We start from the raw sequence: 19,707 nt of genomic DNA on the forward strand, positions 1-19,707 counted from the left end.
ATCATAATAATCCTTAACTCTCTGCAAACTTCAATTCATAATTTAATAAAAATCCATTAATCATAAAATAAATGAAACTTTGTTGTTCCATACTTTTTCTGAATATATTCTATCCATCTTCTCCATACAGAAACATATCTCTTTTGTGAATGGTCCTTTAAATAAGCAGAAATTTTAGCCATTTCTGCTAAATTAGAAACCTTGAATACCCATTCTTCTAAAGAAGGCAGAGAATCTTTTTTCCAATACTGACCCACCAATAGTCTTGCTGCTGTTATTAAATTCAGCATTAAAATAGTTTCTTTAACATTAAAATCCACAAAAATACCCAAAAGAAATAATTGGGGAGTAAATTTAATTTTCCTTTTAAAAACCTTTTGAATGTTCCACCAAATCATAATCCAAAAAGCTTTAATATTTTTGCAAGTCCACCAAACATGAAAATAAGTTGCATCCAAGGAACCACATCTCCAACATTGGGTTGCAAATTCGGATACATACAAGATAACTTTTTAGGATCCAAATGCCATCTATAAAACATTTTATAAAAATTTTCCCTCAAATTTTGTGCTTGAGTAAATTTAACATTTCTAACCCAAATTATCTCCCAGGAATCCATTAAGATCGGTTCCTGTATATTCTGAGCCCATTTGATCATACAATCTTTTACTAACTCTGTTTCCGAATCCAATTTTATTAACTCATTATAAATTCTTTTGATATGAGCAAATTTCTGATCTTTAATCTGAATTACCAAATTTTCATCTGTTAAAGTAATTCCCACCTTCTTATCTACCCTCCATCTCTCCATTATTTGTAAATATTGAAACCATGATTGTAAAATATTTTCTTGCCTTAACAAATCAAAAGACTTTAATTGCCATTCTGTACCTGACCAGATGAGCAACTCTTTGTACGAAATATTATCAAAATTCACCCCCTTAGAAACCCCTTGAATTGCCTGTCCAGGAATCCCCCAAATGGATATTTTATAGTTTAATTTGTAATAATACTTCTTCCAGACTCAAAGTATGGCATTTCTTAAAATATGTAACTTAAACACCCAATCTACTTTCTTATCAAAAACTAAATATGCATGCTAACCAAATAATAAATCCCAGCCTTCAAGAACCAAAATATTTTTATTTGTTAAATTAAGCCAATCACTTACTAAAGTTAAGGTGGCCGCATCATAATATAATTTCAGATTAGGTGCTTTAAGTCCACCCCTTTCTCTAGCATCTTGTAAAATCTTAAACTTAACCCTTGATTTCTTGCCACCCCATATAAATTTATTGATACCCTTCTGCCACTCTTCTACATTTGCATCCTTTTTCAAAACACAGCCTTAAGAGCACACAAAAATTTATCTCCAAAATTCGTTTCCTCTACCACTTTCAATAAAAATTTCCAATCTAATTGATCAAACGCTTTCTCCGCATCTATAAATATTAAGGCAGCAGGAATTTGATTATTCTTATCCAAATATTCTATTATATTAACCAATTGTCTTACATTATTTTTCATATATCTTCCCGTTATAAATCCCGATTGATCAGTATGAATCAGTTGTTTCAAAACCTGCATTAATCTATTTGCCAATATCTTTGCAAAAATCTTATAGTCCGTATTTAACAAAGATATAGGCCTATAATTTCTAGGTTGGGACAAGTCCTGGTCATCCTTTGGAATCAATGATATGAAGGCCCTTTTCCAAGATGGAGGTAACTCTGCTCCCAGCAAAATGTCATTAAAAAGTTCCTTCAATGGTTCTATCATTTCTTCAGATAGCATCTTGTAATAAATTGCAGTTAATCCATCAGTGCCTGGCGTTTTACCAACCTTTAATTGTTTAATTGCAGAGGTAATCTCTTCAGCAGTAATTGAAGCATTAATCCCATCACGCTGATCAGTCGTAAGTCTAGGAAAATTGGCTTGTTGTAGATAGTTTTCTATTTCTGAAATTTGTATAACTTCACTAGTATATAACTTAGAATAAAAATCTAAAAAAGCCTTTTTAATCAAATTTTGTTGATACACTTCTTTACCTTTATAACTTATTTTGTTTATAATCCTTGATTTCTGCTTCTTATGTAATTGATAAGCCAACCATCTACCAGGTTTATTTGCATTACAAAATGTATTATTACTTCATATACCTCAAATTAATTGCCATCTGATCCGCTATTAACATATTAAATTGTTCCTTAAGTAGAGTTATAGAAGCTTTCAAATTATTATCCATTGGATTTGATAATAAAATCTTTTCCTTACATTTAATCTCATCTTCCAACTCTTTACGCTTCTCGGTTTGTTTACGTCTATGAGCATTGTTCATAGAGATCAAAATCCCTCGCATGTATGCTTTACTGGAATACCAAACCATTGGCATTGAGGTGCCCTTATTCATATTCCAAGAGAAAAATTCTTTTAAATAACCTCTACATTTCTGTATATTCTCTTCATATCTAAATAAATTCTCATTTAACCTCCAAGACCTTCTAGACCCTTTATCCAAAGAAATTTCCAACCATACAGGACTATGATCTGAAAAAATCTAGGAAATATCTTAGTATTCTTCACTCTGAAAGAAAAGTCGTTAGTAACTAGAAAAAATCAATTCTAGAATAAGATTGATGCCTGTCTGAAAAAAAAGGTAAAATCTTTTTCCTGAGGATTACGTTCTCTCCAAATATCTCTGAGTTCCAAATCATCCTTTAAATCAAAAAAAGCTTTAGGAAGTCTCGCCTGGTTGGACATGAAGTATCCTGCTTTTATAACAGTCTACCATTGTTCATTAAATGTCAAAACATGCTCCACTGGCAGTGGTTCTCAACCTTCCTAATGCCGCGACCCTTTAATACAGTTCCTCATGTTGTGGTGACCCCCCAACCCCCCCCATCCAGTTGGCCGGGGAGGGGGGCAGGAAGGCCGCTCTGCTGGCTCTGCCCAGCCTGACTGGAGAAGCGCCATTCCTTTCCCTCTTTCTCTCTTTCCTCTCTCTCTTTCTCCTTCTTTCCTCTCTCTTTCCTCTCTCTCTTCTCTCTCTTTCCTCTTTCTCTTTCTCTCTCTTTCCTCCCTCTTTCTCTTTCTCTCTTTCCTCTCTCTTTTCCTGTTTTTCTTTCCTCTCTCTCTTTCTGTTTCCTCTTTCTGTTTCCTCTCTCTTTCTCTCTTTCCTCTTTCTCTTTCCTCTCTTTCTTTTCTTTCTCTTTTCTCTCTCTTCGCTCTCTTCCTCTTTCCCTCTTTCCTCTTTTTCTCTTTCCTCTCCCCCTGTTTCTCTCTTTCCTCTCTCTCTTTCCCCCTCTCTCTTTTTCTCTCTTTTTCCTCTCTCTTTCTCTATTTCCTCCCTTTCTCTTTCTCTCTTTCCTCTTTCTCTCTTTCCTCTTTCCTCTCTCTATCTTCTCTTTCTCTCTCTTTCCTCTCTTCTCTCTCTCCCTCTTTCCTCTCTTTCCCTCTTTCCTCTTTCCTCTCCCCCTGTTTCTCTCTTTCTCTCTCTCTTTCTCTCTCTTTCTGGCAGGCTGCGGTGGGGATTGGAGCCAGACGGCCCGATATCCCCTCCGCCAGCCCGGCTGCTCCCCCCCAGGCACCCCTCTTCCTCCCGGTGCCCGCCCAAGCCTCTTTGGGGGCAGCAGGAGGGAGAAGGAGAGGAGAAGGGTGAGAAAACTGCTGCCGCTGCTCTAGCCAGGACTCCACGCTGCCCGGCCTCACCCTCCGCCCATCCGATGGAGCCGTGGTAGGGGCTGGTGCCGCGCCGCCTGCCAGCCCCTCCTCCAGCCCGGCTGCTCCCCCCCAGGCACCCCTCTTGCCCCGGCACCTGCCCGAGCTGCCTTGGGGGCAGTAGGAGGAAGGAGAGGAGGAGCAAGAGGATGGCAAGGAAGCCACCGCCAGCGCTGGGCCCCAGGAAGTGGCTCTTCTCTCCTACCTTTGCTGAATCTCCTTCTTCCTTCCCAGCAGCCTGGACTCCGGTGCGTCTTCCTCACCAGCGGGTCCAATGGTCCAGCTGGCTGGGGATCACAGGGGCTGATCTCCCTTGGGCCATGGCTTGCGGGAAGACTGGCCCGCTCAGCGGAGCCTCCGGCGGGCCACTCCCAGCAGGGATCTCAGGGCTTCCCCGGGCAGCTTCAAGGCCATGAGGCCCTGGCCGTGCTTCTCCCAGGGGGTAGGGCACTCAGGTGCAGGGCCAATCAGGAGCCCTGCAGGAGGTAAGTCCGCCTGAGAGAGAGAGAGAAGGGAAGCGAAAGTGCCTCTCTGTCTCTCTCTCTGCAAATGGCGGAGGAGGCCATGCGGAGCCGGATGCGGAGTGGTGTCTCGGTTCCTAAGACCATCAGAAATATGTGTTTTCCGATGGTCTTAGGCGACCCCTAGGAAAGGGTTGTTCGACCCCCAAAAGGGTTGCGACTCACAGGTTGAGAACCGCTGGTCTATGAAGATTCTCAGTCATCCAGGTCATGGTTGTCCCAAAGGTGTGTTTTTCAGGAGGCAATTGGATTTTCGTGTTCTTCTTTCAACAGCTGAGCTTCTTTGTTAGGACTAAGTCTAAGTCTTCATGCCACTTTTCTTCTCATTGTTGGTTACAATTACTATTCAGTGCAAACCCCACACTTTTCTTCACTGTCAGGGACATCTCTTAAGACAGTTTCAAACATGAAAGAAGAAGAAAATTAAGGCTGCAACAGATCAGGGAACAGGAGCGGAATATAGCTTTGCAGATAAGGCAAGATGTTAAACAGCAAAGAGATGAACACCTGAAGCAGTTGGCCGACAAACTTGAGGCAGGAGATCAGAAAACACAGGACGAGAAGATTAAAGCTCTGGAAAATCTATACCTGTCAAGTTTAAGAGCAGTGGGAGAAGGGCATAAAGAGGCAAAGGAGCCTGATTTGGAGGCACTGGCAAAGCAAGCAGAAGAAAGGAAAGAAACAGCAAAGAAGAGGTATAAGGAAGCACTGAAAAAAACAGAAAAGTCAGGAGGAGAAATTGCTGAGAGAACAAACCAGGCAAGCAAATGCACGAAAGCATTCATTTGAGGCAGAAAGAGAAAGAGCAGCTAGAGTTGCAAGCCTGCCTCCTCCCCCTCTTTGAAAATATAGAATTGAAGAATATACCTGCAGTGAAAATTAGTGATGTTGATAATTTTTCAATTTGTCAGCACCATATCTGTGACTCATATGTGGACAGACAAATGAGCACAGAACAGATGCTCGGTTACTCGTTCAAAAAAACCCCCAAGAAAGTCCAGTTGCCTCCTGAAAAAGTACCTTTGGGACACTGTTTTGACTGTACTGTGATCAGCCTGAACTGCACATAATAAAAGGATGTATCAGTATTTTTTTAAAATGAAAACTTTACTTATGCTTTCTAGAAGAAGAAAACTACTCTAGTATGAATTTCAACTCAGTGTCTCAGCAGGAAATTTCAGCAGTTGTGTATTAGTAAGGAGTGGGAGATGGTCCATTAACGATTGAGAACAAGTGATGATTTCCTACAGGTTCTGGTGCTGGGTTTTTGTTGTTTTTTTTGTCCTAAATTATTTCTCTGTATTTCTGCTTTTAATTTGCATGCATCTTGAAAGCCTGATTCAATCAATCATTGCAAATTTCCAGTGTCATTTTCTTCCATCTCTTTTATTTTACATTGTTTTCCTTGATTAGTATCATAATTGTTTTTTTAAACTGTACAAACCTTCTCTATTTTTCCATTATTTATAACACGGTATAATCCAGTCTTGGAAAGAGACAGGAGATTGTTTCCTGGTAGGACTCAGTTCTGCTATCGGAGATTTTTCAGTATACAAAACATTATATTGATTATTTTTAGCTTAGCAAAAAAAGAAAGGTAGTTAATTTATTCCTGTTGCAATAATCCCAATTATAACAATTGTTGCTCCCTTCTTAAGAAGTTAATCCTTACCCTATCTTAATTTAACGCTGTTGATTATTTTAAAGCATTTAATAGAATGATTTAAATAAAATATATAATTTTTTTAAAAAAGTAATACAGAATTTTTAGGGATACAATCCTACCCCAAACCTGCTTGTGCCTAGCCACAGAATTTCCATTTTACTTTGAGTTTAATTATGGTAGCCCTCATTCTGATCTATTATTAATTATGAATTTTCAACACAATATAACAGCTTAGCTGTGTGCATCTGTCCTGATTTGATACCCACCCTCACCCCCAGCATGGCTATCTGCAATATGAATTTCTAGACACTTTATCTTGAATCTTTGGAGAAGAGAAGGCTGAACTGGCAGAATCCCTAGGAGAGATGCCACGAGGTTCAGCACTGGTCTCCTACTGCCACCTTCTGGAACTGACTCTTCAAGTATGGCAAAGAACACTTAAGGACAATGTCTCAGTTCCCAACCCAGGCAGGTAATCAGGTAATTTAGTTCTTTGTTTAACCAAAGAACTAAAATGCAATAAATAATAACCCCAATTCTTAAAATCAAGCAGCAACCATCAGTTTTCCACAGTAAACTGCAAGCAAAATTCTGGAAGATTTCCCACTCGTCAAATGTGTTGCATTTTTTTTTTTTTTTTGCAAGAATTTAGCATTCATGTTCATCCATTCAAATGGGAATGATATAGTATTGCTCCTGTGAATGAAAGAGATTCATTTCACCCAAAGGCCTTTTCAGAAAAAAAAAATAATAAGAAGAAATAATCCTTTATTTTTAGAGCTACATCTTTAAGATTAATTTTCAAATTGGTGCAGACAACATTACTGGGAGCACAAATAAAAGGTGTAAAATAGAGGAAAAAGATTTCTAACTTCATTGGTTTATATAAGTAGTGAGATGAGAAGAAGCCTTAATCCCAGAAAAAGGCTGTTTGGGGCTATGTTAATTTCTTTTTAGATTCTTGCTCAGTGATATGGGTAGTTTCCAGTTTAATCTGCACCCATCTACTCTAATCAAGCCCTACCTCCAGATCAGAGCACGTAATCAGTTCAACTAGCAAAATTATAAGTTCATGTTTCTTTATGAAACATCTGCAAAGATAAAAAGGAGTTAACTGGCAAAAGGGCAAAAGGGTAATTAAAAATATGGAGAGACAGAAATGACCATTAGCATGAATTAACATTATCAAAGCATATAACACTTTTCAGAAATAGTACTGTGAGTAATTAGGAGACAGTGCCAAAAGGAGCAGCTTTTGGTCATTCTAATAGCAGAACAAAGAGGGAAAGTGTGATCCCAGGTGACTCTTCCTCTATTCTGCACCATTTAAGAAACAATTTGGGGGGTGGGGACAATGTATTCAAGGTTGGTATTACAACAGTTCATTTAGTGAGCATTCAAAGTTACAATGGCACTGAAAAAAATGAATTATGACCATTTTTCACACTTATGACCATTGCAGCATCCCTATGGTCAAGTTATCAAAATTCAGATGCTTGGCAACTGGCATGTATTTATGATGTTGCAATGTCCCAGTCATGCGATTACCAGTTGTGACCTTCTGTTGTGACCAAACTTAATGTGGAAGCCAGATTCATTTAACAACAGTGTTACTAACTTAACAACTCCAATGATTCACCTAACAATTGTGGCAAGAAAGGTCATAAAATAGGGCAAAACTCACTTAACAACTGCCTCACTTAGCAGCAGAAATTTTGGGCCCAATTATGGTCGTAAGTCAAGGACTACCTGTATTCCTCAAATAGATGTTTGGGAAGGGTGCAGCTTTCCCTCTGCCTTACAAACTCTTTAATGCTCTTTTCTAACAACTTTAGGAATGTATCTGTAGGTGTATGCAACTAAACAACATGTATATTGAAAAATGTCAATTAAAAGGGTGATCTTTTGATACATTCAGTGCTTGATAATTAACAGGTAATGCTATCTAGACTGCCATTATGTGGCCTTTGAGACCAAGGCAATGGAGAGCCCTCATCTCTCTACAAGGTTAGAGATTTCTTCCCTGGTGCTTTATGAGGTTGGAAAATTCCAATCTTGGAAAGTTATGAAAGGAAATGTAGAGTCCTGGATAGGGTGGTAAGGAGCTTTGGATCCAATCCTCTTACAGTCTCCCACCACATCCCCAAATTAGGGCAGAAATATGGATAGCATGAGATCTGCTCTAAATTAATTTCTGTTTTCCTGCAAAGGGAGCTATATTTTAGGAGAGTATTTCCATCCCTTCGGTCTGTAGCTGACAGAGCATTGGCTATATTGGTGTGCTTTGACCTTGGCATGAGCCCATGGCTGCCAATATCAAAAAACGTTTGATCGTTGACACACAGTCACTCTTACATGCAGTAAGCATTTGCTTTGGCTGAATCTTCAGTTAGTAACCAAAACGGACACATCAAAGTTATTCCAACCTCTTCCAATATGTCTTTTATCAAAGATTTGGAATCATTTCAGCGCTTCAAAGAGTGCTGTTTTGGTTCCTGTCCACTCAATATATTTCTGAACTGTCCCTCAATTCTCCGTAGAAAGAAAATATCAAGTTGGGAGCAAGGAAACAGAAGAATGTAGTCTGTTGATCAGTAGCATCCAGCCATATAATTCACTTCAATTTAAATTTATTTATGGTTGCAGGTCAACATTTTGTTTAAAACATCCAGCAGCAAACCGTACAATAAAGTAAAAAGGCCTAAAAGGTAAAACGGGTAATTAATTGCTTTTTAACATAGAAGGCAGTCTGTCAGATTTTATGTATACTTAGAGTTTCTTTATATTTTGAATCTGTTTTGAATTTCCAAAGAATTTATCAGGTAATAGGAAATCAGAGTATTACTTTCATAGAATAACTAGAGCAGTTCGAAGGGGTGGTATTAATTCTGGGGGCCCTGTATGGGCAGCTCAGCAAATAGGTAACACTGATTTAAGCACACAGATTCAAGTACCGGGACAGTTAGGTCTTCAAAGGAAAGGTTACTTTATTCCCCTTCCAGAATCTTGATGAAGCCTGATGAAAGTAAATGTCTATGGTGAGAACAGCAGAGATGTCATAAGTGCCCTGTAGGAATAGTGGGGGGGGGGACCCAAATTTACAGGGGTAATAAATTCTGCTGTTATTGTTCTGCAAATTTCTATCTGGGACATGTTGCTTTTCTAAAACCCTTAGGCTACAGTATTCTCAAGGATTAGATAGGAATCTACAAAAAGACAAATCTATGTTTTTTCCATGAGGAATCAAAACTTGTTGACAAGGATTACCTGGTTTAAGAATCTGTCAGGCCCCAAGAACCACACCTGAATAACAGAATAATAGAGTTGGAAGATCTTCTAGTCCAACATCCTACTCAAGCAGGAAACCCTATACTATTTCAGACAAATGGTTGTCCAATCTCGTCTTTAAAACCTCCAGTATCACTTATGAGTGGTTTCCTTTATTGTTCTTCAACTGCAGACAGAATCTTGTCATATTAAAGCAACTATTTGCATAACTGCAGATATACCCTTGGAACGTCTAGAGTTGATCCGTTTTAACTCTCTTCCTGCTTTCCAAGCTTCGCTGACTCTTTGTCTCTGGAAAGCAGCCTCTCCCTTCTCGAAAGCAAGATTATATTCCACCACAGAATCTCTATTCACCCCACAAAAATACTTTTAGCCAGTATTTCGGAACATAACTAAAGCTGTGCAATGTGTCCTTGAGTCTGAAGGAGTGTTCCTAGCTGGACTCTTAGGAGCAGAAACTTTGAAAGAGTTGTGACAGTGATAGCAGCTAGTTGATTTTGTGTAATCAAACATGTGAAATCACGTTTAATTATCTGTTCAGATTTCTAATATTTAATTAGAATATAATATTAAGTAACAATAGAGTGGAGACATTAATACTAAGTAATCATCTGAAGACAAAAGCCTTTACTGCATAGCAAATATTTTGATACAATCTGCAGGATTTTTTGAAATGTCACATTCAATTTTTGATAAAAAGCTAAATAGTCTTACCATAACCATTGATATTTTAAATCATAATTAATAATTATTTAATATTTTTCTCCTTTTATCTTTTATCTAAACATTATTGTTACTAATCTTTAGTCAGTTCTGTACAAATGCAACTATATCCAAATAACATAAAGGATTATATAGATATGTTTTATAATAATATAAGAAAAGAACAATTATAACTTGGAAAACCTAGGATCAAATATTTCAAATACAGTTTGAGCCAACTGAATAAAAAACACTTTATGTTCTCTAAATGTATAGGGTTGTTTTTTCAATTCTTGAGCCAATGCTCAGCAGCTTTTGTGAATCAAACTGACCTCTATCTAATTTTCTTAATATTTAATATCAAAACCAAATTTTTCTATGAAAGGAAAAAAGTATACATAAAAGAGAGATGCTTCTAATAATTTTGCTTTGAACATTCAATTCTACCTCCAACTTAGATTTATCAGTACAAAATCATACCAATAAACAAATAGGTGTCAGAATCCAGTTATATTTTCTTTCTATCTATCTTCTCTGATCTAAAATCAATTTGTACCCTTCCCTGGATCCTGCCATACTCCCAAGGGGGAGGGGGGACATGCATGCGGGTTTCACTTCCTCTATTCACTACAAAGTAACCTTTTGTTTATTCGCCTTTGTGTCTGCTAACCGTTACAATGTAACAAATTGCCTCCTATCCTATGCCTCCCTATGAATTTCTCCTCCCTACCGGGCAGCTAGGAAAAGGGGGTGAAGAGATACAAACCTCTGGGATCTGGTTTATTTCTCTGTCATCAAAACAAGGTGTGAAGAGCTGTTGAATGATCATGCAGAATGGAGCCAGACTGATGTTATCTTTCCTGGATTTAACACCTGGGGATTTGCCGGTCTGAACCACCCAGAAGAACTGTGGGATGGGGTTTGCTTAGGGATATTTTAAAACATCGATCTATAAAGGAATCCCTCAGATCCTGTCTATTATGCCTGCTATCAACTACTCTTCATAAAAGTTCCTGTTGGAAGAGATTGTTTCCAAGAGTTCTGCTTTCTTAAGATGTGGGTTGAAGTGGGTCCTTACAACAGGGCTAGCCAGTTCAGAACCGGACAAGGGAATGAATATTCAATTAGCAAGCTTCCATAGAGCATGATAGAGCATATTTACAAGTCAAAGGGTATGCCAGATTAGTGAATTAGGGAGAGAAGCAAAAGCAGATTGGTGATATATGAAGAAAAGAGGAAGAATACAATGCGAGGGGAAAGGAGTGGTAGCCAAAAGCTCTAACCAAAAATAAACTAGCAAACCAGTGAAAAGGAGGAGCAGGTTCTTAACAGCATCACAGATCCGAAGGGCAGAAAGAAATGCATGTTCTCAGATCACAAGAGAGCTTGAGTTGGGCAGGAGTGAGGACACAGAAGTTTAAGTAGAAATAGGAAGGTCTTCCTAACAAGTTTTACCTGCCACAATAAGATTCCATATACAATAATTTATTTGTCCCAGTGAATCAACTAATGTTTCTGTCTTTTTCTGATGCTTTCCCTTTTAGGAGCCTTTTCCTTTGTACCATCATTCAAACATCCAGACATGGCACATTGCTTCTTTTTCCTGGAGGAAAGGAATGTTTTCTGTGATCTTTTAAGGAACTCTTTTCTCCAACTTTTCAAAATATCCATACTTCAGTCTATCTCTACAATATTGCTTTTGCCTGCAGTAGACTTACTTACTCACTCATTCAAATATTTTCTCTCCTCACCCCACCTGACATTTGGAGACCACTTTGAACAGCTGATGGGATTTCTAAGCCTTCTATCTACTGTCCATGGGCTCAGTTACTCTTTTGTTTACAGTTCTTTCCCTCGTCACTCTTATTTGGTCAGATTCCAAAAGCTTCCTTTTACATTCTCGGCAGAAATCAGACACCAGCTGTCAAAGGATTTTCATTTAGTTGACATTAGGCAAATCAATAAATTATTTACTGATGAGAGAAGGCGAGACAAATGACAAAGAAGTTCTTTTCCTGTTTTTTATAGAGTGTTTTTTATTTGTCACTCCCAGGGTCTCCATATGCCCAAAATGAAAAAGAGACCTGTGAGCAGACAACAATGGGCCAGCTTGGAAGCAGCAACAATTACAACAGAAATACCTAACATCTTGGACTTTGTATAGGAATTTTTTAAGTGAATGCTCTCTTTCTCTTTTTTCCTAAAAAGCCTAATTTCCCTTCGTTCTTTTTCCTTGCCTGAACTTGACTTGAAGCCTAATGTTATATCTACTTAATAGCTGTTTACAACATCTGCTCCATCCTCTCCAAGTCTTGAGAATGCTCACTGCCAGTTTATAATACATTGGCTGGCAATGATATGTACCGTATTTTCCGGTGTATAAGACGACTTTCTAAACTCTGAAAATCTTCTCAAAAGTCAGGGGTCGTCTTATACGCAGGAATATACGGGTAGCTGTTCTCTGAATTTAAAACCAATCTGCCCCCTAGTGGCCAGCCCTATTTTTTTTTACAGAAATAAGCACTAGAGGACAAAGCTTTCTAGCAGCAAAGGAACTCCTATTGTGTTAATCTATAAACAGAAATTCAATATTGTACTGTATTTTCTGGCGTATAAGATGACTTTCTACACTCTGAAAATCTTCTCAAAAGTTGGGGGTCGTCTTATACGCCCAGTCACCCTATACGCCGGAATATACGGTAATACCTCTGTTCTAGCCGGAGTTTTCTTTGGAAAAAAAAAAAGATTTATATGCACAGAATAAAATTAATCGAAAGAATCCATGTAGCTATCTTAAAGGAATCCTGGGTTTACTTTTATCGTTAAGTCAAGCTGTTTTCTCTTAAAGTAATTAATTGTTTAATTCTCTGTTGATTTCCTATTATCTATAGGCTGGCATAGATGGAGAGAGTATTGGGAACTGTCCATTCTCACAGCGTCTTTTCATGATACTTTGGCTCAAAGGGGTTGTATTCAATGTAACCACCGTTGATCTGAAAAGGTAAATGTTATCAATTAAAGTAATACTATAAGTTTCTGACTCTCTTGGAAAGATGTTTGTATAATGATATTACATTAGTTTATTCCCATCTTTATTAGGAATCTTGATTTTCTCATATTAATAAGAAAATCTTATCCTTTTTAATTATGTGGGACTTATTAAGATATGCTATTCAGAAAGAGACAAAGAACTGAATCATTACAAAAGAGGAATAATATGAAAATAATAATAATAATAATAATAATAATAATAATAATAATAATAATAATAATAATAGCAGAAAGGAAACCGCCCCAACAGCAGAGGAACAAAAGATCAACTCCTAATAGACAAAATGATCTTGGAAAACTGCAAGAGAAGGAAGACCAACCTGAATGTGGCATGGATTGACTACAAAAAGGCATTTGACTCTCTGCCACATGATTGGATAATAAAGTGCCTAGAAATAACAGGAGTCAGTAGAAACATCAGAAAATTTGTGCAAAGATCGATGGCACAATGGAAGACACAGTTGCAGATCAATGGTGAGAGGCTGGGAGAGGTTAATATCAAGAGAGGAATATTTCAAGGAGATTCATTATCACCATTACTATTTGTTATTGCACTGTTTCCTCTGTCAACAATACTGAATAACTCAGGACATGGCTATCAAACATCAAAAACATCTGCCAGACTATCCCACCTCCTTTATATGGATGATCTGAAGCTGTATGGAAAAACATCATCTGAAATAGAATCGCTGCTCAACACTGTCCGTATATATAGCCAAGATATTGTAATGGAGTTTGGCTTGGACAAATGTGCCACACTTACTATCAAACAAGGAAAAATAGTGAAAACTGAAGGAATCAAGATGCCCCACGAAAATAACATTAAGAGTCTGGATGAGGAAGAGTACTACAAATACTTGGGTATCCTTCAAGCTGACAACATCAAGCACACTGAAGTCAAGAAAAAGATTAGAGGTGAATACATCAAGAGAGTGAAGAAGATCTTAAAGTCCAAACTCAATGGAGGAAATACCATAAAGGCAATCAACACCTGGGCAATCCCAGTCATTAGGTACACAGCTGGAATAGTGGACTGGACTCAAGCAGAACTAAAAGCAATGGATAGGCAGACCAGAAAAATAATGACAATGAATCATGCCCTTCATCCACGCAGTGACATTGATAGACTTTATCTACCAAGGCAAATAGGTGGGCGTGGAATGCTACAAGTACATCAGATGGTTGAAGAAGAAAAAATGGCTTTGGAAGAATATCTGAAGAACAATGATGAAGATGCACTGAAATTAGTATATCAGGAAGGCTTACTAACTACTGGAGAGACCAAACTGGCCTTCAAGAAAGACCAAATGAAGAACAGAATAGAGGCATGGGAAGAAAAAGCACTACATGGCCGATACATGAAAAAAATAGCTGGGAAAGCAGATAACAATAAAACCTGGCAATGGCTAAGAGCAGGAAAATTGAAGAAAGAGACCGAGGGACTAATTCTGGCTGCACAAGACCAAGCCTTAAGGACAAATGCATACAAAGTCAAAATTGAGAAGACAGCAACAGACAGTAAGTGCCGCCTATGCAAAGAAGCTGAAGAAACAGTGGACCACTTGGTAAGCTGTTGCAAGAAGATTGCACAGACTGACTACAAGCAGCGGCATGACAAAGTAGCAACAATGGTGCATTGGAAGATCTGCAAAAAATATCATTTGCCTGTAAGCAAAAACTGGTGGGATCATAAAATAGAGAAAGTCATAGAAAATGATAAAATTAAACTGCTCTGGGACTTCAGAATTCAAACAGACAAGCACCTGCAACATAACACCCCAGACTTAACAATTGTCGATAAGAAAGACAAAAAGTCTGGATAGTGGACGTGGCAGTGCCTGGAGACAGCAGAATAGAAGAGAAAGAACTGGAGAAGATAACAAAATACAAAGACCTACAAATAGAAATAGAAAGACTGTGGCAAAAGCAAGCAAGGGTAGTACCAATAGTAATAGGCTCCTTGGGTGCAATCCCAAAACAACTGGAGCACCACTTGAACACCATTGGCATTGACAAATTCGCTATTAGTCAATTGCAAAAGGCGGCCTTATTAGGAACTGCTTCCATCCTGCGACGATATCTGTAATACCATCAAACATCCACATCTGCCTATCCCAGGTCCTGGGTAAGGACTCGATAGGTAGACAAAATGCCAAATCCAGTCTGAACATCTGGCTGACTGTGCGATGATCGATAATAATAATATAAGAGCATACATGATTAAACATATAATAATGTATTCTTCTTGGTTTCCACAGAAAGCCTGCTGATTTACATAATTTAGCTCCGGGGACCCACCCACCATTTTTGACTTTTAACGGAGAAGTCAAGACTGATGTTAACAAGATTGAGGAATTTTTGGAGGAAACTCTATCACCTCCAAAGTAATATATATTATCTTTGTTTTTGAAATATTTTGCTATAGTTACTTTAAGATTGCCAGGCACTATATTAAAGTAAATGACAAATATACTAATAACTTTGCTTATAATTAGCCTGCCTTTCTCATAGCTGGTCAGTCAGATTATAAATCTAAGTGTATATCTCTTTTCTCTATCCTCTGAAGTTATAGTTATCTGAATTTGAGTTGATGGCCAGAAACCTTAGCTATGAGTTCTTCTATTTTTAAGAATCTTCATCTGAAGTATCTTATTTCATATTAAACCATAGTTCCTGGATTTCCAATTGGGAAATAAACTCAGATTCATCGTCCAAATAGAGTACATAATTAGTTCATTTCTCCAGTAGCTGAATGTCATTCAAGCGTATTAGACCCAGCATATGTAGGTATGAGTATTTATGTCATGCTGAGTTGTGGGATACATCTTCCCCAGTATATAACATGACATCACTCACCAACACTTTTATGGTCTGTAGAATAACTGCATTTGATTTCAGGAACTACAAGTTGTAAATTTTATTCAATAGTCTTCGGTGGCAGCTGGCAACAGATACTAAAACGTGATTAATCTTTTAAGATTCTGATTCTCAGCCCACAGGAAACTTTTTAAGAATTACAATGCACTTTTCAAATTCTATTTCTATGTAGAACTTTAATCACACATCTCTTTAAGTGCACACATACTGGGAGCCCTCCTCCACTTTTTTTCTGTTGTTACACAGAAAAGAACTATTATAGCTTGGATTGATTTTTCTCTAGAGGGAATTAAGCAACAGGCTACATTTACAATGAAATGAAGCTGTGTACTGCCAAACTCCTCCATATCATCAAAGATATATGGCTTATTCTGATATAAAATTACAGTTCTTTGGTTTCTTTGACTTTAAGCATTGGTGCAATTAACCTTGTCATAAAACCATGGCGGTGTGACTTAAAATTAGTTGGCTTCCCGTGGCACCAATCATTCTCAGCAGGGTCCTGTAAGGCTGACCTGCTGAGATAAGAGGCAGTTTTAAAACAAAAATTGGTCCACAGAAACATTGCTTCATGTTCAAGCAGCACTTGCCAGGAACAAAATGTGTCTTTTAATAGTGTATCTTTTTGTGCATGTATTTTTAAAGTTTTGTTTTTACTTTCCTAGGAACATTATTATTATTTTTTTTTTAAAAAAATCTCTTTCTATTTACAGATATCCTAAGCTTGCAGCCAAGCATCGTGAATCCAATACTGCAGGCATAGACATATTCTCCAAATTCTCTGCATTTATCAAAAACACAAAGCAGCAGGACAATAACAGTGAGTTGTGAGAGGAGAAGCCACTGTGTCTGCTTCCTCTGCAGACCTATAGAATACTGTCTTTCTCTGATGATTAAACATTCTCTTTACTTCTCCACGTCAAATGTATGCATCCTTTCCCCCTTGCTTCCTCCCCAATCCTCAGCCTTCTCAGGGTAAATGCTGCCTCCAGTTTCTCCTCTCTCACTTTTTCGCAGTTCATTAGACATATGAAAACGGCCACTCAAATGGGCATGTTTAGTTGGAGCATGTATACATAGTGTATTTTATAGATAAGAGAAGAAATATTTTTGCCATTTGTGCCTGAGCAGGGGGTTGGACTAGATGACCTCCAAGGTCCTTTCCAACTTTACTACTATTACTATTACTAAGATATAGTGAGCATTTGCGAGCTATTTTTAGTTTTTTTAATTTCTCATGTTGCTTTCTTATAGTAATTTGGATATGGATTTGATTGCTGAATATGTCTAAGCTGCAGGGAGTTTTCTTCCAACTGCCAACTGCAGGGTTGTAATAGAATAATATTGATTGCTCAGCTAACCGGACCTTTGGGTAAACCTTGCTTAAAACAGATTATGAACGGATGTTGGTGGCTCTTAAACTATCCCGATAGGGGCAGAATGCTGCTGAGAATGAAAGATGCCATGCCCGCCTCCCTCCTCTTCCTTTTCTTAGATTGAAGGAATTTGCAGTTTCATGTTCTGCATTATTTGATATTTTATTTATATTATTTTCTATCTCTTTTCATAAAGAAATTGTGAATGTTGCCAAATTCTCAACTCAGTCTAACATCCCCATTTTTAGATGGTGGAAGAAGGAACATAATCATGTTCAAATGGTAATAATATGAATGTGATGGTGAATCCACGTTAGGATGATAAAATTCCTTTCATTCAGTTGAGCCCTACAGCAATTCATGTAATAGTTTCCTGGATTTTTGGGTTTTTTCTCTCTTTTGTTTGATTAGGTTTGCTGCCTTGAAATATTCTAGCTGAAAGGTCTGGAGTAGACTGGCTAGGACTGTAAACCCAGAAGCAAACACATATCAAAGTTCCACAACTTTTAAGCATTTTGAAAGTGAAGGAATTGATTCCAGATTTTTCAAGTTGTGGCAAGCTGTGTTTAAATAAAGTGTGCATATTTATTATTTCAAGCCAGTTCAGTTACAGCCAACTTGATTCCATCTACCCCCAACATCACCCAAATCATTTTAATAACAGGTTTTTCTAAGGCATGATCTTCACCACATACCATCATAGACTATGCTTTGACATTCTCTGTATAGTCCTAGTGCTGTGGTTGCCATAAGTATAATTTTTTTTCCATTTCTGATCCAAAAACAAAGAATTCTAGGGAGATGTGGAGATACATATGGGAGGATACTCAAAATCAGTTTCTTAAAATCTTCTTTTTGAGTGTCAACTCCTAGAGTTCTCTCTTTCTCTCTCTCTCTCTCTCTCTCTCTCTCTCTCTCTCTCTCTCTCTCTCTCTCTCTCTCTCTCTTTCTCTTGATGTAGCAGGTCAATGTACCCTTTTAAAACACTAATAAATAGACTGAACAGCTACAATTTATTCATACTTATCAGTCATATTTTAAATATTGTTTATTTGCTGTTAAGGAGGAAGGTATATAGTAACAAGCTCTTTCCAGTTAACTAATCCTTCTTAATGTTGTACTTATCTTGGCATGGAGAATTAGCTCTTAGATTTATTGGAGGCTGTTTTTCAATTTGCTTCTAAAATTACTTTAAAGGGTGCCCAGTGTGGGTGGCTGCATTCATTAAGGTATTTCACTGGGTTATTTTCACTGCAAACTGAACTGGAAGACCACCTGCATGATTTCTTTCAGTGGACTTTCCAGCTGTCTGACCAGAGGAATCTTCAGGCCTGGCCTGAATTCAAATCAAGGCCTCAAAATAAATAAAAAAAAACATTAAATCATTAATTGACATTGGATTAAAACTTTCTCCTCCTCCTGTTCTAACAAATGTTGTGGCTATATGATAAATGGAAGAATTCTTTGCTGCTATATAGAACAAAATGAGGATGTTGGCCAAATGGTGTGGGACATGTTTCCCCATGTAGTTGTATGAATTTTACTCCAGTTTAGTGCTGCTGACTTGGATGTATTTACAAGATGTCTACAAATATTTAGATTCCACTTATGCTACTTCTTTAATTAAGCAATTGCTGGAATCACATATGGGACTGTGTCATGATTAGTTTGAAGTATGACTTGTTCAATTAGCCAGATCGAGATTCACACAACATGCTAAATCAAAGGCAATCAGTTGCATCTGTCTTAGGGCAGTGCTTGAGCCACAGTGTATGTCATAGTTATCAACTTCCTAAACCATTTATGATAACTAGAAGTTGGGTTAACAGGCTGTAATTAGGGCTGTACTCTTCTGAATTTCATGGGGTAGGAAATTCTACCAAATACAATTTCTTCTGTCACCACAGCCTGAGATGAAAAGAACTGGGCCTGGAGAAATTCACTACTGGAACTTTGCCAGAGTTTAGATTTGGCAACCTTGCAGAAGGAGCGTGTGCATAATGAATTAAGGTGGTCAAAATCTAAGCATTTTTATTTTCAGGAAAAGAGTTTGAGGTTTCAGTGTATGGATTTGATTTTCAGGCCTTGCAAAATACACGTTTTTCCAAATTGAATCACTGGAGCGCAAACATAGATATCTCTTCTCCCTCTTCCCACCCAAATATTTCTCAAGACTTTTGAGTTTTATTCTCTGTTAGGTGTGTGTCTGATCACAATAGAACACAGAAAATGAAGATTTATGAAGGTGGAACATTCAAGGTCACAGGTGCATGTCCTGTGACAGGCTAGTGAGGTGAGCCATACGAAAATGGCAGCCCTCTTCCCACTGATCCCATTTAGCAAGCAACAGAGGGAGCTAGAGAATCAAAACAAGGATAATTCTGTTCTGTATATGGTTCTATTCTAAATGAGTTTTTACTCCCTTAGAAAGATCAAGTGGATGGCTTGGGGATGTTCCCAAAGCCATCAATTGTCTAGCTTTTCATCTAGGCCTTGCCTCTGTGGATTT

General features: G+C 37.9%; 1 protein-coding gene across 5 annotated transcripts in view; it reads left to right on the forward strand.

The window, feature by feature from the left end:
* CLIC5 (chloride intracellular channel 5) overlaps window positions 1–19,707 on the forward strand; it is a 97,341-nt gene that overhangs the window by 52,781 nt on the left and 24,853 nt on the right. For all 5 annotated transcript variants that reach the window (XM_039326441.1, XM_039326440.1, XM_039326438.1 and 2 more), the window contains exons 2-4: window positions 12,786–12,895; window positions 15,204–15,329; window positions 16,536–16,642. In XM_039326441.1, coding sequence (XP_039182375.1) covers window positions 12,840–12,895; window positions 15,204–15,329; window positions 16,536–16,642 — 289 coding nt within the window. In that variant the 5' untranslated portion in view covers window positions 12,786–12,839. The remainder of the gene's footprint in view (window positions 1–12,785; window positions 12,896–15,203; window positions 15,330–16,535; window positions 16,643–19,707) is intronic.

This window comes from Crotalus tigris, unplaced genomic scaffold (genome assembly GCF_016545835.1).
Source record: "Crotalus tigris isolate CLP2741 ecotype Arizona unplaced genomic scaffold, ASM1654583v1 scf7180000024340.7048381, whole genome shotgun sequence".
Lineage (NCBI taxonomy): Eukaryota > Metazoa > Chordata > Lepidosauria > Squamata > Viperidae > Crotalus > Crotalus tigris.